This window comes from Corvus hawaiiensis, chromosome 9 (assembly GCF_020740725.1).
Source record: "Corvus hawaiiensis isolate bCorHaw1 chromosome 9, bCorHaw1.pri.cur, whole genome shotgun sequence".
Classification (NCBI taxonomy): Eukaryota; Metazoa; Chordata; class Aves; order Passeriformes; family Corvidae; genus Corvus; species Corvus hawaiiensis.
Window position 1 is genome coordinate 21,249,607 of NC_063221.1, and position 27,056 is coordinate 21,276,662.

A 27,056-nucleotide genomic window follows, 5' to 3' on the forward strand; every position below is an offset into this window, starting at 1 on the left:
AGTAAGACAACATTAATTTACTACACAAATCATTACAAAGAGAGAGAAGTATTTATCATGCTTTATAAGGCAGTGCAATTTTCATGTAACAATTTAATCATGCATAGCTGGAAAATGCAAATAATCTGCTAAATTAGGTAGTGGCACCATTATGTCACAGGTGCTAGAAATCATGTATGCTTTGAGAAAACAGAAAAAGATATATTGACATGCTTTATTGCAGTAAATGCTAGTAAAATTGCAATCCCTATTTAAATCTTAGGCCTGAGATAAACTCCACAAAAACAGGCCACTGTGACAAGAGGCAGCTCTCTGCAGAATTAGAGCTTCAGAGATTATTTTTACCTTACTATTTTATCAGTGGAATGAGACAAATTATCCTCTGAGTATAAATTGACTGAACAACATTAATTTCTCAAAATAAAATGAATGGCCAAAACACAAGGGGTTATCTGCTACAGGCAACATTTCATGCATTATCCACAGTACTTTTTCTCTTTTTTTTAAAGAAGGAACTCTAAATTTTAATATATTTTATAATCAGTGGCATGTTAGTTACTAACACTAGTGTACATAAACACTTCCACAAAATTTGACATTTGAGTTTTATGATTTGAAACCAACAAGGAATTCTTGGCATTTCCTTTTTGCTTTTCACCTAGAAGTTTAAAGAACAAATTATATGGCCCACAACACTTTAGCCCTTCATTACCATGAGTAAATCAGCTAAAGTAATCCTGTACAAGACAGAGAGCATGCTCAGCTGCAACAGAAGGTTGCGGGCTCAGATCTGCAATTATTAAAAAAGAAGAAATGCTATCAAACTCCTTTTGCAAAGTAATATATCCTTGAGGGTCAAATGAGCAAAGAGATGTACAAAATTTTACCACCTCCTTACAGTTTCTTTAATTTTATTTTCAAATTTTACAGAAATTTGCTGAAGTGGAGTTTCAAATCCTTCCTCAATAACCTAGTAAAGAGAACAAGAACCTATTCTCTCAATGATACTTCAAAGTGTCATGGTTTTAGACCAAAAAAAAAAATCACTGACATAGAACATGTAAAATTATTGGCATAGTCTTTATTTTAAAGATATCTCTGCAAGACAGTGAAAGACATTTTCTTCAGGTAGTGATTTAGAAAAAAACTTTTGTAATAATTATTATTTTATATTCTTATGCAAATATAAAAATACTAAAGAGCTATGACACCACCCACATTCTTGTTCAATTTCCTTTTCAACACTCTGAGATTTCTTAGTAAAAAATTAGCACTTAAAATAAACATTTATGTACAATATAATTGAAAATCCTAACATCTAAAATTAGTTTAGCATTTTTTTCAGGGTCTAGGCATGCTTTGTCATCCAAACTACAATTCTTTGTGACTTTATAATATCTTTTGGATTTGAACACCTTCAATGTCTATCTTGTGTTGTCGTGTTGAAAAAAAAACACAGACAAGAGGGGAACTCCACGGGCTCTCAAAAAGTTGTTTAGCATATGCAAAGATCAGTTAAGCACTTAGTCATACACTGTAGTCTCCAGTGCCAAATCACAGATATTATTCAAATGCATTAATAGTAATCAAAATTAACATATATTTCTTCCTATTCAGTTCCTATTGCAATAATATGGCATCTGAATAAAGCAGCAGCTTCCTGGTTTAAGCATTTGTACTCACCTCAGTAATACCCAGACAGAGCATATTATGACTCAAATGCAAGCAAGTCTTTCTCATTCAAAGATCTTAGTTCTCATGTTTCAGCAGAATTCTTTTCCTGAATTTGGGTTCTAAAGAAACAGGGTAGCTTCTTCCCAGCTTTGCCTACAGTAAAGACAATGTCCAGACCAAACTGTAAGAAAACCTAAGGCTTTAGGTAAATACATAGGAACAGCAGAAAACCAGGGAACTGCTGCATGAAGCTAGGTAGTTTCTCAACAACTTTATAAACCTCTCCAAAGTAATAAAATAATCCTAACTTCTTGTTGCATATGTCTAACACTTTTCAGAATATTGGTATCAAAGTGTATGTACAATAAAAATTACCTAATTTTCATAAAATTTCTGTATAAATATATCACCTCTCTCTACATATATACTCTCCTTACAGTGATTTCTGTAAGTAAACTGTTTTAAATTGCATTTGTCAGAAGTTTGGGTTTATCTTCATTTCTATTAGAAACCTTCCTTTGCACAGGCAAGTCTCAGGTCAGAATACTTGTGCAGAGCACCCTGAAATTACACCAATAAAGTTATTAAAATTCTGATGTACATATTTGCAAATCATCTTGTATTTTCAAACAGGGATTGATAAACTGCACAGTTCTCATTCCAGTCGTCCTTGCTTAGCATCACCTATTGCTCCCCATACATCAAATACAAACTCATCTGGAAAGGCAAAGTCTCCAAGAGCTTCATCCAATGCCACTGCAAATTCATCTGGGTTTTTCTTGTCTCTTCCAGCTTCCAAAATTGTTGCAGCTAAAGAGCAACAAAACAAAATAATGTAATTATCATGAAAGTGACAGCTAACACATAGGGCCAAGACAGCTTTGGGATGTCTATTTTCAAAACCTGGTAAGGTCAGCTTAGGGAGATGCAAAGTCTACCAGCTGAATTTAGGATTCAACAGGATAAAGTTTGTGCTTATGCCTCATGAAAGTGAAAAAGTTATTTCTGAAAATCTCAGCCAGGTGGTTCAAACTGTGCAGAAGCAAGAGAAAGGCCTTGCTGCTGTGCACGATGAACTGGAGCCACCAAACACTAGGAACATCTTGGTATCCAGGAAAATAAAAGCAGAGGTGTGATACAACAGAAGTAAACTCTGGTATCTTCTATACCAGTACTGTCCAGCATTTTCTTTTATTTAACAAACAAGTACCAGAATTTATCAAGTGTCACATCTGCTTTGAAACAGCTACACTGGGGCTGCTGCTTGATACTCACTCCTTGGCTGCTGTGCTCATCCCTCACCTTTTGCTACTGCAGTTTCTCAGATTCTAGGACAACTTAGAAGTCTATCCCAAACAACACTGGATGCTGGCAACCCATGGATATTAGAGCAAATGAAAACTGTGAGGGCTCAAACCTCTCTTGATCACGACACCTGCACCTCCATGAGGAGTGAAGAGTCGGTGTACATGTTTCTCCTGGTTAAGCTGGGCCCAGAGAACCACTGGCAGCAAGCTACCACGGTTTGAGGGATGCAGAATGCTCTGCAAGACACAATCGGCACAAACAGCACTGCTGAATACAGTTTATTTTCTGACCTGTATTTCTGTTCCACAGCCTCTGTTCAAATTCACAGGAAAATGATGGTATTATATGAGATGAAACCTCAAAATCTGCTTCATTTTGTGATTACTTTACACACCTGCCTTAAACTGCAAGATGTCCTCCATCTTTTGTTAAATATCAAATAACCACCACTTTCTCCTTAAGCATATCAAATTCAAGCATCATAGTGAAGGATTTGATAGCTTCTAGCCTTTTCTCAAAGGAATATCCAAACGCAAAACACATAATACAGTGCCTGAGAAAGGGAAGGAAGTTTTAAAGTCACAGAAAAACATCTTCACTGGGGCAGTCTGCCATCTACCACGTGCACTGTATTGAATCAACATGGCAAAATCTCTCTGATAAAAACAAAAATAAATTTTCCCTACTCTGAACCTTTACTAAATTTATTTAATTTTATTTTGTTGACCTAAAACTCAGCTCAAATTTATTGACAGTTATGAACTTCTGGCAAATAGTACTTGCTGTTGTGCAAACATGTAACAAGCTGTAAGCAAGCTTGAGCCATATTCCACATTGTAAACGTCAACAACAGTAATTTTGAGGAAACTTGATGTTTTGGTTTTAACTGTGTTCAGATGTGAGGCTCCAAACACAATAAAAGTGTGTCAAACTACACAAAGTTGTCCAAGGAAAATTTATGCAAATCTTGACAAATAAACTGCTGTGATGGAGACAGTTCAAGGGTAACCAAGCTTTCCAGGCACCACCAGTGGTTCTCAAGGGCACTCAAGACCAGTTTCCTGCCAGAAGAAACCCTATCCCTGTTGCGCTGATTCTCTCTGTGTCCCCCATGAAGTTCCTGGGACTCTGATTCAGACAAGTCTGGATGGGAAATGGGCATTAAAGAGGGGACTCTTTCCTGACAGGTGGAACACAAGGATTTGTCCTATCAGTGCCACTCTATATTCCCTGTCATTGTGGCATAAGAAGGTACTTACAGGGGTGGAACCCTGGAGGTAAAGAGGTGAAGGGTACAATTGACACTTCACAGATTTCTGGATTTGAAGCAGGGTATGAATGTACTTTTTACAGACACTGGGAGAAGGGTGGAGAGAAAAGAGCTGTGTAAGGTGATGTAAGAGCAAATATGTCAAGATATTGTTATACCAGATATTTAGAGAAAGCTGCCATCAAGAAAGTAAGGATCTACACAAGTGTTCAAACAGTGTGGGAGTGAGGAATTTAGCTATTTTTGAGATAAATTGGCCAAGAGATATGGAAGAACCATATGACACAGACAGCAGCAATAAAACAAGACAACACAGCATATCACAATCCAGCTCCCTAGCTGAAGGTTCAGAATTGCATGTAACAAACTGTCATTAACAGAAGGTGTAACTTCAAACACAACTTTCTTTAAAGATTTAGCTTCCCAAATAATGAAATAGAATCTAAAAACTAGTTTATTACAGATTTACAAAACTTGAAAACAAAATCCACTAAACTTAGCTGATCAACTTTCAACCCAGTCAATCAGGAATCAGAACATCACTGTCGTGCTAAAGCAGCCTCAAAAAAAACTGTCTTCATCTGTATTGAGTAAGTCTAATCAGCACTGCCAGGGCACATTTAATGTACTGTATTTATTAAGGCACATTCGCATTCCCAGATCCACCCGATGGAATGAAACAGGCTTCTCGGAAAGCCGGAGGGACCGGGCGCTTTCGGCAGCGCGGTGCTGACCTCCAGTGCCAGCGCGGCTGTACTGCCGCGCACCGGGCGCCGGCCTTCCCTGCGGATTTCCGCGCAGCACCTGCGCCACCCGCGTGTCCGACAGCGCGAAGCCGAGCCCTGCTTCACTACTTCCATCCAGAAATACTAAAGCTGGCCAGCCTTCTCTGCCACCCGTGAACACATTCCTGTTTCCCCAGGTAGCTGCCACAGCCGCGGGACGGCATCCCCAGGGCGGCACAGCTGTGTTCACACAGTGACACACTGCAACGTGGAATTCCCAAGGCAAATCAAAGCCTACTGATTTGCCAAGGCATTTAGCAGATACTTGCCAGCTAGAAGAAAACTTTACTGGTTCTCAGAGGGTGACAGCTTCGTGCCAAATTGTCTCCACTCCCCTCCCCTTTCCCCACTGCTTCTTGTAAGAGCTGCACAATAAGTGATTACAGGAATTTTATTCCAATAGAATATTTTTCCACAGTCAAAAGAGCCTCAATTGTTTTTAGATTTTCCTTTATTCATTTCACTTCAGGCAATGTGAATATCTGATAAGTTTTTGCATAAAATGTGAAAAGTTCAGCAATCTTAAAAGTGATGAAAGGAATTAGAAGTCTTGTCAACTTTAACTGAGCAGCTCAATATCAGACTTCCCAGAATATGAACAAAGTAGTATGTTGGCTTTTTAAATATAGATCCTTTAAAATAACTTCAAAGATCTTTCACAAAATCCTTATTTTCACTTTTAATAGACACATGGGGCACAAGCCATGAAAGCTACTTTCTGCCTGCCATTCTTATTATCTACCTTACATAGTGGTTTTGCTACCTATATCCTACACTGTAACTTCTGAAAAAGCTTTTTTCAGATGTCTTGACAGAAACCTCCATATTTATTTAGCTGTAATGCTATTAGAAGCTTTGCCTTCATCAAAAGGTAACAAATATTATTATCCAGTCCTGTCACTCTAAAGCAGAAAATGAAGCATGCTATTGCAGTTTCCAGTATTTAAGATTGTTTTAAGTTTCATGTTGAATACTGTCAGATCTGGTACTCAAGAACTATTAGAAATATTTCTTCTTGCTCCTTTTTCTTAAGTACTAATTCTTCTTGAAGTGGAGAAGTTTGGGGTTTTTTTGTTTAACTGGACTTTCTGTCCTTCCTTTTTTCAAAAAACTCCCATTATTCTTTCAGAGTAAATGAATAGCCATAAACAATATACCCCAGCATGTATGCAATAAAATCCTTTGGGAAAGGAAGTCTGGTGAAAGGAGGAGAAGAAAACAACAGATTCAGGGAGAGTATCACTTCAGTTAAAGCATTTAGAGATAAAAACATCTACTGAATATTGATGGTTTGGATTTGTGAGCCAAGAGAAGAAGCTTCGGTAACAAAACAGTTTTAAACCTGTTAAGATATTTTGACTAGATGGTAAGTTTGAAAAATGAAGCCAAAGTGTAGAAAAGTAGTTTTTAAATTTTTTAAACAAAGACAGAATATGCAAGGATATTTCAGCCTGATCTCAGTGATGGAAGGTTATGAAACAGACTATCTTGTGTGTCATCACACAGCATGTACAGGACAAACAGGGAATCAGGCTCAGCCAGCATGGCTTTAGGAAAGACAGGTCCTGCCTGACCAACCTGATCTCCTTTTATGACCAGATGACCCCCCCATGGATGAGGGAAAGGCTGTGGATGTTTCTACCTGGACCTCAGTAAAGCCTCTGATACTGTCCCCCACAGCTTTCTCCTGGAGAAGCTGGCAGCCCATGACAACACCAGGGGATGTTCAGGTTGGACATCAGGAAAAATTTCTTCCCTGAAAGGGTGGTTAAGCATGGGAATGGGCTGCACAGGGAAATGGTGGAGTCACCATCGCTGCAAGTGCTCAAGAAATGACTGGGTGTGGCACTTAGTCTACGTTTAGTTGGCATGGTGGTGTCCGGGCAAAGCCTGAACTCGATGATATCAGAGGTCTTTTCCAACCCTAATGATTCTATGATATGTCATGTCTGATAATATTATAGGGAGCAACAGAGAGGAAGTAATCATCCAAAAGTAGAAAAGTAGAACAAAGGAGAACAAAGTATCAGTGGATGAAGCCAAAAGATGCTGAAAAATATTTGGACAGGAAGCCCTTTTTGCCATCATTTACAATTGGTAGCATCCTGGGGTTAGATCCAGGCTTCCTCCCACCACGAACTTTTGGGATTAAATACAGTCCATAACAATTCAAGTCTTACTGATTTAAAAAAATAAATGCCAATATTTTTCACTAGCACTGTTTCCTGAGTCACTCCTATTAATCAGCTGTTCAAATTCCTTTATCAGAAAGCACACATAGAATTTAAAATAACCTGAATTATCTTTCAGCTGTGCATTTATGTTTTAAAGAATGCTGAAGTCAAGCCTTGGCCCAGTTTCTAATGTGCCCATAAAATGGCTGAGGAATAAATTTCAGAGCCAACTGTCCCTTCGGTGGATTAAGTCCAGTTTTCAGTAAAAAAAGAGCAAGGAAGTAAAAAGGTAAAAATGCATCCAAAAGCAGGTATGTAAATCTCAACAGCATTTAGAGCTCTCAAAATAAAAAACTGTGCCAGAAAAAAAGATCATGCATTTTCTTTAACAATTTCCAAGTATTTTGCTCCAGCTCAGGGATTTGTGTGTAGATTTAGTCAGCCATTCTTGAAACTGTCAAGATACTTAACCATGCAAAAATTAAGGGCTTTATCTCACCTTTAATTCTGTCTGTAATTTAACATCAGTTTTTCTTTCCTTTCTTTCCAACTTATGTCTTAAAACTGGGGCACTGTTTTAGAATTCAATCACACCATGGAAGTGTCATTTTAATCGAGATGAAAGAGCAACATTAACTGACATCCAAAGATTCTGACAAACAGAAGTGCATGGAAGTGAGCAATGATTGAGATCTTAATCACTTGTCAGCTGCACATTGTGATGACTTGCATTTTCAACTAATCTGGCTTGAGTAATGAGTGAAATTTCAAGCTAAGTGATGATTGGCATTCTCTGAATGAATCTTTTCCTCATATTTCATTTTCATGGGTGACTGATCACATCCAGTATGTGAAAAACTGACATGTGTTAATTGAACAGATTTGTGACAGGTGATTAGCTCTCCTTTCCTAAAGAATCCTAGAGCTGTTTAATTGTTTTTAAATTATAAAGTTGGGGGGGGTTTTGTCATCACCGTTGGCTGTTGACTCTCAGATTTGAACTTCAGGATACTGCTTCAAAGGAGCAAACTAAAGCTACTAAACTAAAACTATGAAACCTATAGTCTGTGATTTCTGACAGCTTCTCTTGGTTTCACTACCTTTTGGGGAGGAAAAAAAGAGGTGAGGGACAAAACCACCCAGCCGGGAAGAAGAGAGCCTCTCTACGAACAAAGACCTCTTCCTTCTTTAAGTATTCTTTTAAGGCATTTTTTAAATTTCCGAACTACATACTGAAAGATGAAAGATGAAGGGTGTTAGATCTTTTGGGGGGGGGGGCAGAAATTCAAGGAATTAATGGGAAAACTCTACCAGGTGCTTGGCTATTAACTCAGCCATATGTCTTGAAAGCTGAACTTCTCAGTCTACTGTGCAAGAGCCATCCTGTTTACAGTACTGAGAGCCAAAAACACAGGGAACACCAGTTCCCACAGGACTGCTCCCATGGACACCAAAAGCAGACCACCTTAGCTGCTTATTCCTGTAGGGCAAGGAGCCTGGGGACCTTGGAAGTAACCTGCAAGGACAGCAGCTTCCAGAAGCCCAGCCTGAGCCAGGATTGCAACAGCTGCAGGACAAAAACAGCTCCCAGAGGGACAGATGGCACGAGACTCAGAGCTTTGAAGCCTGAGCCAGAGATGGACTGAGGCACAGAGGTTACAGGAGTGAGACAGGCCACGGAATCCTCCCTAACCTAAACATGGATCAGCACCACGCAGGCCTCCCAGGAGCATATTACATGGCAGAGCATCACATATTAGAGTTGCTGGGAACAGAATTTTTGAGAACTTCTAGTTTGCTGGGAACAGGAAAGTTTAGATAGAACCAACAAAACAGAACTCAAGTTTTCGGCAGCTCTGCCCTCTCTTCTATGCCAGGAAGCCCACTTCTGCCTTAGACTGAGGGACAAATACTGTTTTACCTACCATTTTTCTTTCGAGAAAACTAGTAGAATCTGCCAATCAGATGCTTGCTGGTAGGAGCAGCCAGCAAAAGCCTTTTGGCTATTCAAATAACCACCTTTTGTTCTCATTCCTCTGTGCTAACTGCTGCCCCTCCAGCCCTGCTGCTTTGCTCTCTGGAGCTTCATGCCAGACTTATTTTCTCTTCTGCTTTGCCTTCTCCACTTCTCTCTCATGAAAGCTTTCTTTTCAAGATCACATTTAGCTTATCCTTTCTTAATTCTTGGCTGATTTTTTTTTTAAGATATTACCATAACAATAAATACCTTCCTCTTTGTCTCAGTATGAGCAGTTCCACAAGATCCTAGGAGGACTACACCAGCCACAGCTGGCTACAACAGCTAGACTGCAGCTTCTTCCCACACAGGCAGAAATTCCTATTTAGTTGTTGTCAGAATAACAAAAAAAAGCAACAGCTACAAGGACAAGTTTGGTGCATCTTTAAGGAACTTATGACACTGGGGTTAAGTAGTTTCTTTCATTATAAATCGATGGTTCTAACAACTAGTAAATATTCTACAAGTTTTCTCATGTTCTTCAGAACACAGGTTTTAGAGAATTTGATCAATTTGTGCAATTATTCTGTCAGTTCCCCTGCTATTATAGTTGCTTGTTCACTGATGAAGATCTCAGGTTCAAACCTTAGCAATCAACTTTGGTGTGTCTATGCCAAGAGGCAAAAAAGCAAATAAACATACTTATCCTTAGGAATCCTTAATCATGGCATACACGAGATCCACTAAGAAAATATAAGTCAGAAAGAATACAGTGGTGACAGTTATAGCAAACAACTAAAAAATTCATGCAAAAGTGTATAGATAATGTGCAGGAAGAATAGAGGATTGATTAATTAATTACATCACAAGGATTGAAGTGGGAGGGAGATTCTTTTATCAGACAAACACATTTGTAGAAATACAGGCAAGTTTTTGAGACCGCATGCTGGACAAATTTTGTTTCACTTACATCCAGAGACTTAAGTACTCAATAAATTTTAGACTAGAGAAAATGAGAAATTATTTAGTTTTGTAGTAATGTATCTGCTAAAAACTCACCTAATTCAACGTCTCTTATGCCCATGTATGTTTCAAGAAGCTCATCCACTTTTTTAATTGCTTTTTCTTCAACTTCAGTTGGCTTTGTTGGAATAAAGGGAGAAAAGTGCAGAAGTATGATTATATCCATGCAGATTTCAAAATAATCAGCGATGTGCCAGTGATTATCCCTACTCCCATCTTGGCCACCAAGACTTACAAAATCTACAAATAAAACACACTATTCCACTCTCTTTCCCTCCTCTCACAAACATGAGCTTTCCTCCTAATATCAAGTCGCACAGCTCACATGTTCAAACTGAGCAGAGGCCTTATATCTCCTGTTAATACAGATCTTCATCAAATCCTCATCAGCTTTAGAAGAGCCCAGAACAAATAACATTTATTCACCAAACTCTAAACCTGGTTTTGCACAAATTCATATCAATGTATCTAATTAGCCTCTCCTAACAACAACCCTTACAATAACCACATACACTTCACAGTGTCAGAAACGGAACCAAGTCTTCAACCATCCCACCTCTTTTTTCATCCCCTTCCCTCTTTTCAGCCCTCCTTGGTCTACTCTACCTTGAATTCATCCATGTAATCCACGACATCTAAATATAGGTTCTCTGCTTCCAGGTTCCTCAGCCCCATCCTATCCCTGCTAGTCATCAACTTTAGTTGCTCTCTTTTGTCCCACAAGCTTTGTAACATCCAGATTTTCCATCCTACTTATCAGCCTTGGGGAAGAATAAATCAGAAGCTAGGTGATTAAACTACTGAAGGGCATACACCACACCATACCATTTCCTCCACAGTAGCAGGGCCTTTGGCTCTCAGGCGAAGTGTTTCTCTCCCTTTGGAGATCTTAGCCTCTGACAGAGTTCTACCTTTGGTCCTTGGTTCCAGCTTTTCTAAAGACAAAAAAATAACAAAAGTAAAATACCAAACAGAACTAAGTATATAGTACAACAGAATATGATGTATCTGCTTTGGTTATTACATTATCTTCACATTTTATTCTAATCAAGATCTAGACTATGTAAAAGTTTAACTATAAATTAAGGGTTTTCTAAGTATAGCTTTGCTGACATTTTGTTGTCTTTAAATTCTGATCTGCTCAACTGCACTGAGGCTAGGACTTCCACTGACCAATATATCTAAGCAGGCCTATGGCATTTACTTCATATGTGCACCATGTGTAATTTTATTTCCTCATTCTACAGAAAAGTGTAAGTATTTACACCTTAGTATTAGATAACAGCTGAAGTCACCAGCCAACTGCTGATTTATTCTGGTCTTTACAGGCAGAACACATAGCAGGTTTAGCATTGCAACATTTCCATCTTTCTCTGATGCAATGGTGCAAACACTCCTGCTAAGCAGGTGATGATGAGCCACACTGAGCTGAGCTAACAATTTGCTTATCAGCAGTCACAGAGGTGAAATGTCCATAAGCAGACCAGCAGGAGTTTTTCCACTGGCTTCACCAAAATTATTTCACAGCTGATAAATCTCTACGAAGAGTATCTGGGTTTACACAGAGTTTTTTACCTGAATTCAGCCTTTCTTGTTTAATGCTGGGCAAGGGCACCCCAGTTAGCAAAATGGAGTGTGGAATCATGTAAGTTTTGGGTTTCTTGTTTCAGGACACAATTTTACATTCAAGAGTGGCAAGGCTTTAATTTACTCACTGACATGGGAGTTACATAGTGAATCTGGAAAGTGCTAGAAGAGAGTTGATAATTTTGCAGAGCTGCTTTTAATTGTCCTGTTTTCTCTAACAGATTATTCTTCCTCTTAATAGCAGGCCTTTCTAATAAGCTCTTCTTGAAGGCAAGGCTTTAAGATGTTATATTAATTTTGCTCAGATAGATTTCAACTCATCATTCTTGCATAAGCAGTCACAAATCTAGGTTATTATGCTGAATAGGTCTTGAAAAGTAAATTTTATTAGCTTTTATTTTACAAATAGGTATGTCACAGTCTCTTTATATATATTCTTAGGATCAACACTTTTTCTTAATCCTTTTATTGCTTCAAGGACAGTTTAAAACATCCTTAAGATTGTCATCATTTCTGCTAGATTTGTTTCGAAAAGTCATTCCTGATAAAAAACCCCATATTTTTCAAATTCTGTCACCATTATCACCTTAGAGGTCATGATTTGACACAATCTTTATTTGCAGTACTTCAGACCAAAGCACTCTGGCTATCACAGAAACTATTTTTCATGTTGACATAATTAAAGTGCAGAGTTTGTGTTATGCTGCCTTTACTTTGTTTCTATTAATTATTCACAATTCATAGAGGGCCAGCTTGTGACTGGTACAAATCTTTAATTCTGTGCTATAAGCCTTGCCTAGAGTAGCTGAGAGAGCCTGCATGTCCATAGTAGAAAGATATCCAATCACTAAATTACACTTCTTTCACATTCTGTTGAGAGGATGAAAAATGAAAATAATTTCACACAGAGGCTTGTGTCTCATTTCTGTACCCTCACCAAATTCCACTGAAATTAACAGGAATTCAGCACCTACTTGTCCAGCAGGATCTTGTTTGTCATGTCCTCTGGGGCTATTCTTAGTGCTTAAGCTGCAGCTTAAGCACTATCTTGAATAAATTTGTGCCTAAAGCCCAACTGTACCTAAGGCTATAGGCAGGATCTTCTAACCTACTGAGGACTGCAACTTACAAGGTAATTTCTGTAGGGTAAAAAATAACATGCATCTTCCAAAAATCATTTCACAAAACTCTGGTTGCCTCTTAATATCAGAAAAAAGATATTGCCATGAAATTAGTGCATTTTCTTCTCTACATCTCAGGCAGACTAAAAGGTATCTTAGTCACCTGATTAAAGTAAATACTACTAAATAATGGCTGAAGTCATCAATCAAATGCTGATTTACCCTGCTCTTTACAAACAGACTGTGTAACACTTTAAGCATTGGACACAAATTATAGGCCCATATTAAAGAAAAGGTATGGCTGCATTACTAATTTTGATAGACTACTTATGCAATCCTTTAGCATAATGTATAACATACACGTTTACTTAACAGGAGTATTGGCTTATACACAAACACATTCGAGATCAGCTCATAACCCTATTCTTCACAGAAGCACCAAAAGCAAAAAGAAATCTTTGCATTTCTCTCATTTTCAATTCCTGCTGCTATTCTGACACCAAGTGTCAAGACTGGTGTATGACAGTAGCTGTAAACTACCAACACATAAAAAACCATTTGAAAAATAAACATTCAGAATTTTTGCTGCTGTCATGAAGACAGTGATATTGAATTGACTGTTATTGCAGATGTGCAGAAGAACTCATACAAATTTATGATTTAGCACTATTTTGAGGTTTTTATTACAGGATAATGCTACATGGTTTGGGGGAGATACAAAAAATAGAGACAATAAAAATTGTAACTCGGTCTCTGTTTTGACTGCCTGAGCAAAACCAACCTTGTTTGTTTGCTTGCTACATTGATAGAATTAACATATACAAGAATTCGCAGTAGGTATGCATTCATCCTATTTAAGCAGCACTTGCTCACAGCATGCAGGTGGCAAGTAAAGACAGAGCTTTGCCATTCTGCTTTCTTCCAATTCTGAGTACACCTGCTGCATGATTGGAGATCCAAAAAAAAGCTGGGGAGAGGGAGAACAGGCAGGCAGGCAGCAAAGGAGGTGCTCTGGGGAATCCCAGACAGTGTTTTCTGCAGCCTCCTTCAGCATTAGAAAGCACAGACCCCAGTAAAGGGCACAGAAATAGAAAAGTCTGACACACAGAACAACAGGGATTATGAATCAATAGATGAAAAAAGGAGTTTCAAGAACCAGGACATTAGTGAAATAATCTATGCCTTAAAACTGTACCTATGAAACCATTCCTGTACTTATTTTGCAACATCGTGTAGTGGCAAAAGAGACTGAGACAAAGGCTCAGGCTGAGGTAACCCACACCCAGATGAATGCTGGAGAAAGCAAGATGGAAGAAAATCCATTCATAAATCTTCCACTTCAAAGGAAAAAACCAAATGTACTTCCTTGTAGTCATTATGTTACCTTAGGTGGACACCTGTCTGCACTCTGAAAACAAACTTACAATGTAATGCAATGTTGGGATTTTACTATCAAGGTGTTTTACTGAACAAGGTGGAGAGTCAGGTCACTCACCAAATGCTTTCAAAGGCTCTACCAACTCCAGCTTAAACTTCTGACCTTTCTCCAGATCTTTTAGCATTTTGGCAACTTCATAATGGCGACGCTCTGACACATTTTTTCCATTTATGGTCTCTATGTGATCACCCACGCAGACCATTTTGGTTTGGTCCATAAGGCTGCCTTCTTTGATTCGCTATTGTTTAAAAAAAAACACCACCAGAATTAGAAACATTTCTTTAAAAGGTGATAGTTTTTAAGAGGTGACACCACGGAGTTTCATGAATCTCAGTTAACAATATCAATACCACTGAGCATATTACTCCAGCAATGTGTTTTGTCTGTAAGACTATCATAAAACATATTTTGAAAGCATTATTTTTCAAACAAAGTATTTTAATAAGCATTGAATATAAAATCAGCCGGGGGAAAAAAAGAATGCAACCATACTTCAGAAATTAAGGTTCTGAATAACCTAGCATTTTTTGTGCTTTAAAACTGATCACAGACATCTCAGTAATGTGAATGTTTATTCAAGTTTTGGGGTTTTTTTTATTTAATAGCTTGACAAGCATAGGAGCAGAATTTTTCTCTTCTCAAGTATGGTCCAGGGACTTAAAAATGTGTTATATAGTAAAATATTACATACTGTAAAGGGCTGATCTTAATAAGACCCATCCCCAGTGGTGAAACTACTATTTTTCTCATCAAGCTATACAGCTGTATATTAAAGGATTTCCTCTGAAATAATAAAGAATAAGAAAATCTTCTAACTGCCATATCATGGAAAATACAAATAGTCTAAATGTCATAAAAGAAGTTACAGCTTTTGTGAAGTGTAATTTAAAAATTATGGGGAAAAACCTTTAAAATATCTCTATGATTTATCACACTTTCAATTTCAGTGATTCTGCTTATTGTTGTTACATACTGTCATATTTGTTCATCATGTGCTTACATCACATAAACCATTATTATATGGCTATTAAACAGAAAAGCTGTGACATAGTAAAATACCTTATATTTAGCAGAGATACAAATTTCCTTCTAATGTGTTCCTGATTAACAATCATTTCAACAACGACTGACGTTGTTCAGGCTAACTTTGAGTGAGGTAACAGTGAGACAAGGCAGATGAACATATTGCCACCTCCTACTGTAACAGCCAGCCTAGCTGTGCAAGCCTCCCAGAAGCTGCTTCCAGCCCCTGCGCGCATGTCTGAGCCCACACATGTGCCTCCATCAGAGTCAGTGGGAAGTGTGAGAGTGCTCAGTGTCCTACAGTGCACTGCAATGATTTTAAGCTTCAGGCTGAGTTTAACTCTTTATAGCACCAAACAGAAGCCTCGTGGTGAATGCAGATGTGGGTATCGTGCACACCAGAAATCAGGTGCCAAATGAGTTTTCTGTTACTGGGACTTGAAACTGTCCCACCAGGCTTCAGTTAATGTTTAGTCTTCATGTTGAATTCATATTCATTTAGCTTTTCTTCTGCACTTGGATCCCAACACTAAAACTGTTTAAATAATATTCGCTGACTGTTACTTGTGTCACTTTTTATCATCACTCCAAGTTAACTGCCTGAGACAGACAAGCTACATTGTCACAGTAATTAAGAGGCAATTGCCTGTATTTCAAGCGCTCTACAGTCCATTGAAAAGCTATGAGGATCTATATTTCCTACGCAATGCCTACCCCCTTTGATAATGTCTCCTTGTACACCACTCAGTCATACTTCAAGTTCTACTGCTGTTCTTTGAATACTAATTTGACTCCTTTTCCCCACCTGCCCATGTACCCCAAAAACAAATTTGTGAAAGCAGAATGACACCAAACTTTGTTCTTGGTAAGGCAAAACAAGATTAAGTTTCATAGGAAAAAAACCTGCAGTTCAGCATCAGGTTTAAAATTGGTTGGGTTACCACATCAAGCCTAGAAACCTCTCTGTTATTCAAAGTGCAGTAAAATTACTGCAACCCATAGCAACCTTCAACAACCCACCAATCAGTAAATTTAGTATTAATTTTTAATTAGGAATGGGACATAATTACAACTTTTCAAGGAAAATACATGTATATAAGCAAAAACAGTTCTATAAAACTTTAGAGACAGTCTCTGCTTAGCCATTTACCTAGACAACCAGTAAAAAAATATGCAGCTTTTACTTTTGTAAATGTGTTTTCTATGCTGGTTTAAAAGATTCATTAGCTAAATATGCAGCAACAACAACAAACAAAGTAAGCTCTTAGAAACTTCTTAAAATTGGTGCATTCCCATGAAGATCACACCATTTTCATTACAATGCTTATTATTAGACCAGTACAAGGAAAAATATATTTTTGTTCAGAGGAGTTTTACCCTATTTACTGGAAATTACAGCTTGTCTGGCTAACGTGGTGAGGGTTTTCCAGTGTGCTCCAATTGTGCAGTAGTCTATGTGATGGCTGTTCTCTGCCTGTTACCAACCAAGCACAAAGGGAGTGTCACTGCACAGTGCTGCACTCGTGGATGCTGGTCACTGAAGCACTGCTTTCAATGCCTTCTTTTAAAATGCCACATAAGCATCAGCATGACTGAATGTTATGGGCTGCATAGATGCCATCACTGGAAGTTCACAGTTGTCTACAAACATAAAAGTTAGGCTATGATTTTGCCAAAATGCTTAGTGAAACCTTCACTGCATCTTGACTTTCACAAACATGACCTCAGTCACGTTTCTCCATGACAAAGACAAGCAAATAGATTTCTAAATCATGTCTTGCTTTATACCCATGGTAGCTAAGGAATGAACAGAAAATACAACCTCTCCATACAAGAAGCTATGTTTACAATGAGAACAGTGATTGGGGCAGCAGTAATCAAAGATAATTACTAATGCCTCACTAATAAAGGGTAATTGGAGTATATTAGAGCAAAGAATCTAAAAAAGGCAGAAAATGTGATTAAGGTTCCTAATACCTAGTCTAGCAAGAAGAGTAGCATCATTTCCTCAGCCTCTGCTTGTCTCAAAACATACTACCTCTAGGTCATATAGAAGAGAAGAAGGAAAGCAATTATGATTAATATATTGTGTATGTTACTGCCCATACTTGCTACTCAAGTTAATTGTGGTAAACTATGTTAATCCATATCCTTGTAATTCACCCTATCTAAGGCAACAATACTGGAAAACTGAAAAACCACTGTATTTGCCCCTACTCTTCTGCCCTGGGAACAGCCAAAGACTGAAAGAACATGATCTCATTATCACATGAGTGACAGAAGTTTTATAAGCATTTAATAAATGACATCAGAAAATCATTTTAAAACAGGAGGGGGCAGATGCAAGCAGTATCTAACACCTACCACCTCAGAGTAGCTCAGGAGATACAATAGTTGCATTGTAAAGCTGATACACATTACAGAAGCAATGAACAAATGAACTAATTTTGAATGACATGCAGTACAGAATAGCTAAACTAATTTTGAATTATATACCTAAAGAAAAGAGACTTTATTCTTTAGTTACCATATATATGATAATAAAGGATTTTATAGTTCTAAAGGATCATTAAAGCAATAATTAACCTATTCTAGTAACAGGAGCTTCTATAGAATGAAGTATTTCACTGGTAATTAAGTTTACCTTTATAAAGGCACAGCCAGTTCCATTGTCTGTAATGGTAAGCCCCAGCAAATCATCAGTTTTAAGAACTTCCACTTCTTTTCGCTGTCCTTTCACATGGGCAAATATGAAATCTTCAAGGCCAATTTGTGCACCTAAGAGCTTGTCCATATCAACTTTATGAGTATTCAAAGTGCAAAACATGATCTGTGCAGAAGGAAAGCAAACACATTAACAGTGTATTAGGTTTGGTGAGCTTGATAGGAAGATAAAATGAGAGCACGGTTCAGGCATCCGTGACAGGTCCATAGACAAAATGATACCTCTTCTTCTCCAGGAGAGGGGATACTCTCCATCCACACACAACAGAAAGCATCAGTAGCTCAAACTGCAGATAAGAGTTGGCAGGGAACATAGGAAAGAGACCTACCTGTGTGAGTAGCCTCATCTCAACACACCAACCCTGAGAGAGGCATCTTGAGCTGGTACAGCTTGCACCAGAGGTTAGAGTAAGCAAACTGAAGAGCCATCACCATCTTTTGCTTCATCACTCACCCACCTCAAATTCCACACGATTCAAAGATCACTAGGGACTACTTTAAAACTTGATTGGTTGAAAGCAGTTTAATGGGAAAAAAAAGAAAGCTTATCAAAACAAAATAGTCGTGAGAGAGCATGAAATGTTTTGTATTGCTCCATGTGTTCCTCCATTAGCTCAGAGCACAGTGTCTCCAATGGCCTTGCTTAGTTCCTACCCTTCCCCAGCATGAGTTGCGGCCATGCCTGTTCCAGCTTAGTAAAAGCAAGGCTTAATAAAAAGATCAAATTGCTTCTTTATAAATCAGCTTTTCCGAGGGATTTCCCTTCAGCACTGGGTATCAGACACTCCTTTTTCTCCCTACACTTATGCCAGTTCTTCAGCAGGGAGGTTTGTCATCCTGGGCATAGGCAGGATGAAAGTTATCAGCTGTACTGCCTGGGCACAGAGCTGCTTTTGCCACCTTTGAGCTGCACGGAGGAATTCGGCCAAGCCCAACACACTCCGTCCCAGCTACAGTAACTACACTTCCCTTAGGCTTTCCAAGCTGTAGCAGGAGAGGAGTGAGGGCCAAGGGAACCACACAGCTTCCTCCTGGGCAGCACCCGAGAGAACAGGGCAGCAGCCAAACCACAGAAACTCTGTGCTCCAAGAGAACTTGGAGAATCCCTAGAATCTACTTCACTGAGGAAACGACTCAGGTTTTCCACACCACAACACCACACATGCCTCCTCTTTCCTTCTGGCATCATTGGACGAAAGCAGAAAAATTGAAATGCAAGTCACCAACCTGTTTAAATTGATTCCAGCTAAACAAAGGGTGGATACTTTTACTAATTATTTCACAGAGAGCATTCAAGTTTCTAGAGCTTTCTAGAACTTAGATTCTGTAACTATGGGGGTTTTAATCTTAAAGACTGAAAGTTAATATAGAAATTGTGTTTCTTGCTAGAGGTCTTGTTTAGTTGTTGTTTTTAAAAACAAAACATACAAACCCCCCCCACCAAACAGCCTTACTTCAATGGCTACTTGCTTATCTCATCTAATCCATCAAACATCCACTGCAATCTAACACCTTATTTAACAATGAAAGTCGTAACAGCACACCCTTAACAGATATTAGTTTTATTTGCTCAGGTAATGCAAAGGTTTTCAGTTAAACAGTACTCCAGCAGTAACAATACCTAGAGAAATTAATCTGGTTTTAAGTAGAAAATTGAATTTTATTTTATAAATAAGAGTAATAGTCTCTAATGACAAGCTCTTTTTTTAAACCAAGAAATTAAAACAGATGTTATCAAGTTCACATACACATTTTCAGCTCTCTCAAGCTACATAACTTTGCCAGTTTAAAATGGCAACTCTGTTCCTTGTTCCTGTGATGAATAACAAGCACTGTCTTTACCTTTTAGACATTAGCATCCTTCATCTGACCTTGTCAAACAGACAATCATCTAATAAATACTGTCACACCTTTGAATAGATAAAATTGGCAACAGAGCAGAAATGTGATATTTAGAAACTTGATCCAGAGTTTCTCTTTATAGATCTTCATCTGGATGGCATTCCTACTACAGCCTATAAGTCTGCAGGATTTTTTGTGAGTCAGTTCTGTGCTAACCACAAGGCTCTGAGAGCATCAGCCAGTCAAAAATAAAACTTAAATCATTCTTCATCCTCTTTAGTGAACAACTGCTTTTTCTCAGAACAGATATATGCAAAGAGTAATGTACTAAAGATGTATCTACCCAGAAAGATATACCACTACACCATCTACCAGCATAGCTTTTTTTTTTATCTATAGCATAGCTTTATTTGTACACAACGGAGACCTATTGATTCAAAAATTATATTTTTTCATAGATTTTACATAAGTTTAATATTGGCACCTAATGACAGATTATATACTTGAATACTTAAACAACAGCTTCCACTTACTCAAACTTTTGAATATTTTTAATAGTAATTTATTTATCCAAAATTGAAGCAAGAAAAAAATTCAATGTGCATTTCTCATTGTTAAGTCTTTTCTGTCCTTACCCTAAACCTTCATAGGCATTTGGTCTTTAACTCAGCATACCAGTGCTGTGATATTTCATGCCAACTTTAGCAAGATATTATAAATCAGAACTGTTACATCAGTCACAAAGTATCTAGGATACCTCCTTCACCAAGAGTTATCTTCTACAGCACTCAGAACAAGGGAGTTCCATGTGGCTGGAGACTAGGGCCTTATGCACAACTTTATGAAATAGATTTGTCCAATAAGATTACTAACAGATTATTCCCTGCATCCATATTTTCAGTTGGAAGAGACCACACTACCCAACAAAACCAGGGCTATACTGTGTGTTATATAAAGAAATGGTATTAGCTAAGAAAAAGTGGGTTACATTATGTGTTATATAAAGTATATATGCAGTACCATATTGCATATTAATGTATATTAATTATACTCTTATCTTCTATATTGAGCTCACACCTTGAGAAGGACTCAACAATAAGTTGATTGATAGACTACATACACAGAAGCTATTGAAAATGTATTAAAAATCTCAGGTAACTTTACAGAGGAGATCATAATCCCTTTCTGTTTAAGAGGCAGGGAACTCGGAATTTTAATTCTGAGCAAGATGTAACACCCACTGACATATTTCCCTATATATGTAGATGTCATCATATCAAGAAATCACCAACGCATTTTCTACGTAACTTACTCACTTTATCTTCTCCGAGGAAAATGTAGGAGCCTTGACCAGCTTCAGCAAAAGGAAGAATAACCAGCTCCTCCAAGTTCTAATGTGCTTTTGGTGCTGTCAGGTATGCAACTTGGTCAATACATTCAAAGTCTTATAAAATAAACAGTGTTTTACTGTTCGTTTTGGATTTTTCTTTTTTTAACCGAAAGTACACCAGTATTACAGCATAAGTCCTTCCATGTAATTATTTCCATACTAATATTTCAAATTTCAGCTTTCAATTAAAGTATTTGAAAAAGACACAGAAAGCATCACATGCAATACGGGTGTGACATTTAAGCACTGCTTAGGGAAACAATTCTTGCCATAGGGTTGGGAGGAGGTGGTTTGTAGGGAGTGTTAAGTTTGCTCACTTAAAGTATGCAATCTGTAGGCGAGATTGTGAGCAATTTGTTTCAACAGATAAGCATAACAACAAAACTTCCAGCATTTTGGTGACGACAATTTCACAAGCTGACCCTTTTCTCTAAAACCCAAGTTTTAAGTTCAGATTTTTTTATTGTTAAAAGGACAGTTTTGTTCAGAAACACAAGTTTCAGCAGTGGCTTATTTGTCAGCAGTCTTCCATAAAAGTTTAAACTGAACAGGTTTAAATCAAGTACTTCTATGAAAGTTTAATGTGGCACAGCCTCACGGTATACTTGACTGCTAAGCATGAGGAGGCAAGGCCTGTGGAACAACAGCCCACACACAAGCTCAGCAGCTGAACTCTTGTTTCTGGAAGAGAAAGAGGGAGCTGCATTTCTGCCCTTACTGCTGCCAGAAAGGTATCTCTTTTCCTGAGTTATCCTTGTGATGCAAAATTCCTTCCACTGTGAAAGAAACCCTAACCTCCAAGGGCTCTGGACAGATACACCCACTGAGCATTAAGTTTACTTCACCAGCCCCACCATATGTCACCTCTCAAAGCAAACAAAATAATCAAAAGTGCAAATTACGAGTAGACAAACCAAAAGTCCATAGAGCTTCTATGGGTTACCATTCCCTTCTCATCTGATCAAGAAATATCCCTGCTACAGCTGGACTTTAATAGCCACGTTCTCAGCGCCTGATTAGCTACCCTGAATACTTTAAAGCCCTACCATGTGCTCTCACAGGAGCACACCACCACCAAATGCTTTAACAGACCCACATTGTCCTTCAGTCAGTGCTTATTTATTTATCATACAGGCTGCACTCAGCACTTTCACCCTTACAGGGAACATAACATTCCCTGTTACATTCTTAACATAGAGGAGTAGTAATCCTAAATGGCCAAAGCTACAGATAAATACTTTTTCCAACTACTTTTCCTACTTCAACCTCCATAGAAAAAATAAGGGTAGATATTTTTATTATTTATGCAAAGAGAAACACACACGTAACTGTGTGTGGGTTGTGTTGTTAGTTAAGAGTTGCATCTATCTATATTTTTTTTAGCTCTGTGCCTTCTTGTTGAAAGCCTGTTGAAGTAAGCAAATTAAAAGTCAACAACGTGATCTACCTCAAACAACACTCATAATAACGATGTTGGAAATGATCCAACTTTTAAAATTTTTTATGTAACTTTAGTCAGAACAAACCCTTTGCCCAAGGGGAGAGGAATTGAAGATTCTCTTAACAAGACTCTTCATCGGGAGAGGCCCGATGAGTTTAACATCCACAGATTGGGAGTAACCAAAAGATACACAGGAGATAAGCGAACATTAATGATGATTAAGGGACATTATCCCCCAACATCACCCCCTGGCACGGTCAGAGACACCTGGTCTGGGAAAAGACTGATAAGAGAACTGAAGAATGAGGACCAAATTAGCATTGAATGCAAACGGATCAATAACCAGTAGGAGATCGAATACTAAGAACTGTGTAATTTAAGACCAATGAAGAAGAATTTGTTTGGGTTTTGTCTGTATAAATGTGTGAAAAGTTCTGATAGAGGATTATGTGTGATAGAATGATTTTCACTACACAACCCGGACACGTGTAGATGAAATGATTTCTATTGCACATCCTGGCCAGAATAAAGCAATGCCTTAACTCTCTAACATAAAAAGATGTTGTTGGAGAGTTTTTATTTTTCCCAGAATTTCAGTGACAATGACAATCAACTGCTAGTAGCCATATTCACTCCTCCTCCCTGTGGAAAGAACAGTGACGTTGGACCAGTAAAAGAGGAAATGGTGGCCATGGTAAAAGTCAGAGAGATAGGCAGAAAGGGAGGCTTCTGCCTACCCCTCAGCTTCAAAAGGGGGAACAGATACATATTCATCGAGGAAGTGATTTACCAAGATATGAATATCAATCTAATATCGATATCCAACTGAGACGGACAAAAACTCTCTAACAGTTTAGAGTTAGAAAGTGCATGTTTATTTGGCGCCAGGCTCTGCGTGGGATAGCTCCCTAAGATGCAGGCCCCGATACAAGCAAACATAATACCTTTTATTTCCAAAAATTATGAATATCCAAAATACAAATGCATATTCATAACATTAACACCTCCCATTCTCCGCTTCATATGGAAATGAGTTTAAATGTCATTAAGCATGCGTAGTGTGTGTCCTGAATTGAGTCGGTGGTCTCGAATTGGGTCAGTGGTCCCAAAAAAGATGAAGTAACTCATCTTTCTCATTTTGACCTTTTTGCCTTTCTGAGTTTTAACAATCCTAATTACTTTAGTGACCTCTAAGTTTCTTCTTGCATGACTTTTGGATGGGTTCCCACAAAGGGAGGAAATTGGTAATTGTCCTTGTTCCATACACCAACTTATCCATGTTTCTACTCCTCATTCTAAGCACAGCTAAGCAAACATGCAAATGACAGATCATCAGTTATTTGGTAATCAGTTACTAACATCTAAAACCCTATTTCAGGTCCAGCTCTCCTAACTACTTTAATTAACTCTCACGGGGCCCAAATTCTTTCCTATTCCACCCATTCCACACAGCTAGCCTATAACTAAAATCTTTTTGTTTCTTCTAAATCCATGTTTCAGAAGATGGGTGAAGAATAAAATATCTACAAGAAACGATGAGCACAGGAAAAGCCTCAGAAAGCTGCTGTTATGTCTCACTCCTTCATAGACACCTAGCAAAGATCCCCTTTGAAGCTATACCCATCTTGTCCTGTCCCCGTCCTACACTACTCATGATCCAGGTCTGTACAGAAGTTTCTGCCAATGTCTGTCCAACAAATACTGTGTTTTGTATAAACTTCTCCCTGTCACTGTTGGCAGTCAATCACAGAACCTGGAAAGGATTCTCTAGCAGAAGCTAAACTCAGCTGGTCCTGTGAGATGTAATCCAAGGAGGAAACGAGGTGCTGTAACCATGTGGAGTCAAAAGGAGAAGTGACAGATTACAAGTATAGCTCATTCAGAATCTTATTAAAACACTTGGGCAGGAACTTATCCAAGAATCCATACTCTTGCCTACCCTGCGGTAAACTCACATATCATATTAAATGCATTCACTTCTGCAAAAGTTATCTGAATGCTCTCTACACGGAGCTCTTTCCCACCACTCCCCTCCAACTATTTTCCACCTCAGCCCCTACAGGGTAGAGATCGCTGTGATAGGAGCTGTTTCCAAAGGCAGTCAGGTATCACGCTGCCCACAGGCTTCAGCAGAGCTGGGTCACTGAAACTTTCCTAGACAGGTAACACCTACAAATGGCATTGGAGTACCTCAGCGTCTTTCAGTGTGCTGAGATGTAGCTTCTGGCATTATTCTTTACACCAGATTATCTGTCCAAAAGCAGCTTTAATTAATAGATAATACCATTTAAAATAAATTCTAAATTCATTCATTTCTTGGCTGTTCACTGATCTTTCTTGTCTATCCAAAATTCTATTGCATGACCCTCTGGTCTATGTTCTTCACTCTGCTATGCCACCTTCACACCAGGAAATATTTTTGATCACTACTTTAATTTCACACAATTTTCTTAAGGCCAACTGAATTTCTAGAGTAAAAGATTTTAAGTTCAGTGCCTCTAGCAATAATTCTCTATCCATTTTTAGCAATAAGCCACATTAAAAAAAAAAATTAAAAAAAGGAATGGAACATTAGGGAGAAAAAGAAAATAAGAAACTTCTCTAGTCTGGCACAAGGCTGGCAATATGTGCCCATGATATGTGGTGCTTCCTCTAAAACCTCTGAGGGTGTCAGATTATACATCTAGCAGGAGAAACAGGATCACACCATTCATACAAAATTAAGTTTCTCTGTGAATGCTGTTCTTTCTCAAGTCAGTGGAGCCAAAAGTTCAACAGTGAAAAGAAGAAAACTAAAATAGAAGACAATCTGGTAATTATGAGAATTTGAGAATAAAAGGTATGCCTGAGATGGAACAGAACAAAGGGGAACAGCAGCTCAGGATGAAAAGAAAACAAAGGAGCAAAAGGTCAGAAAGCAGGTGGGAAGGTCTGGGACATGGGTGCATTGCCTCTTAATTACTTAATGCAACAGTGACTGGTTAAACTGTATTCACTACTACTGCCACTTTCCCTTTACAATTTACTGTTTGAAATGCTACATCAGGCCACAGCAAACTCTCAGAACAAAGCCTGTTGTAGTAGTAGTCTTTACAACTTCTAAAAAAGTCATCTACAAAGAACAAAACAAGTAAAGCTGTACAGCCACACGTAGGCATAATGAAACGTTAGCCCTTTGTTTCAATTTGCCACTCAGAGGTTAAGGTTCACAGCACCACATAGGAAGAACTTGATATGGCCACTACCTTTTAACTAAGAGAAAACAATGCCTTTAAAAACACAAATGAGTCATTATCCAAATAAATGTTTAGAACATGGCTCAGGAAAAAAAAAAAAAAGATCAAAAAGGCAGCCGAGTTAAAAAAAAAATCCTGTTACAGACTTAAATAACTCCACCTGAACAGTGAGCCTTTTAAAAATAATTACCTGACAAAGCAGAAAACTTTCCAAATACCACATTCGGCCGAAAATTTAAAACGTAGTATGATTTAGGGCATTTATACCACATCCCCTCCCCTTCCAGTGCCTTCATTCTGGGTATTTACCCTCATAGATCCGTTGTCCCTTTTTAAACTGGAATGAAGCAGTCCCTAAGAGCTGTGTCAAACAGCAGCTGGCAACAGGTTAACCGAGACACTGCAGTTTTGGTCAAGAGGACCATTGCTTTTACCATGGAAGAGTTAAACGCAGTCACACTTACATCTTTTCTCGTATGTTAACGCTCATTTGGAATAAAAAAGGGAGTTTTTATCTCCCAAGCAGTGTAAAGTAGGCACGTCCACACAAGCCCACGACAGAGGATGCCCACGGGCAGGGCGGGCGGCAACAGGCCCGGCGGGGCGCGCCCGCGGCGGTGCCGGCCCTACCTGGGCGGGGTGGATGCCGAAGGCCTCGCCGATCCGGGCGTACAGCTCGCGGGCGCTGCCGAAGCCCTCCACGCGGCCCGTGGGGCTGCCGTGAGCCAGCTGCGTGTGGAACTGCAGCCGCGACGCGCCGGCGGACGGGGCCGGGGCCGCCGCGGGGGCCGGGGCCGCCGCCTCGCTCTCCACCAGCTTGAAGGTCTCCTTGGACTTGTCCTTCTTCTTGCTCCTCAGCCCCAGCGGCATCTTCCACACCGGCCCCACGCTCCTGCGGCCGCCCGTGCTGGACTCTGCCCCCGGCGCGGCACCGCCCCGGCCCCGCGGCCATCGCAGCCGCCAGGTGCGGCCCGACCCCGCCCCGCCCCGCCGCGGCTGCCGAGGGCCGGGGAGCGCCCGGCCGCCCCCGCCCCTACCCCCTCCCGGGCAGCCCGAGGCCGCC

General features: G+C 39.1%; 1 protein-coding gene across 3 annotated transcripts in view; it reads right to left on the reverse strand.

The window, feature by feature from the left end:
- Positions 1–1,149: 1,149 nt before the first annotated feature.
- The window catches only part of GIPC2 (GIPC PDZ domain containing family member 2), a 29,379-nt gene continuing 3,472 nt past the window's right edge, over positions 1,150–27,056 (reverse strand). The window contains exons 1-6 of one of the 3 annotated variants that reach the window (XM_048312298.1): positions 26,624–26,949; positions 18,005–18,190; positions 14,395–14,575; positions 11,017–11,126; positions 10,228–10,309; positions 1,150–2,484 (exon numbers count right to left, since the gene is read on the reverse strand). In XM_048312298.1, the coding sequence (XP_048168255.1) occupies positions 2,330–2,484; positions 10,228–10,309; positions 11,017–11,126; positions 14,395–14,575; positions 18,005–18,190; positions 26,624–26,863 (954 nt within the window). In that variant the 5' untranslated portion in view covers positions 26,864–26,949 and the 3' untranslated portion in view covers positions 1,150–2,329. Of the gene's footprint in view, positions 2,485–10,227; positions 10,310–11,016; positions 11,127–14,394; positions 14,576–18,004; positions 18,191–26,457; positions 26,603–26,623; positions 26,950–27,056 lie in introns of those variants that run through there. The other 2 variants (XM_048312299.1, XM_048312300.1) reach the window with 2 other exon arrangements.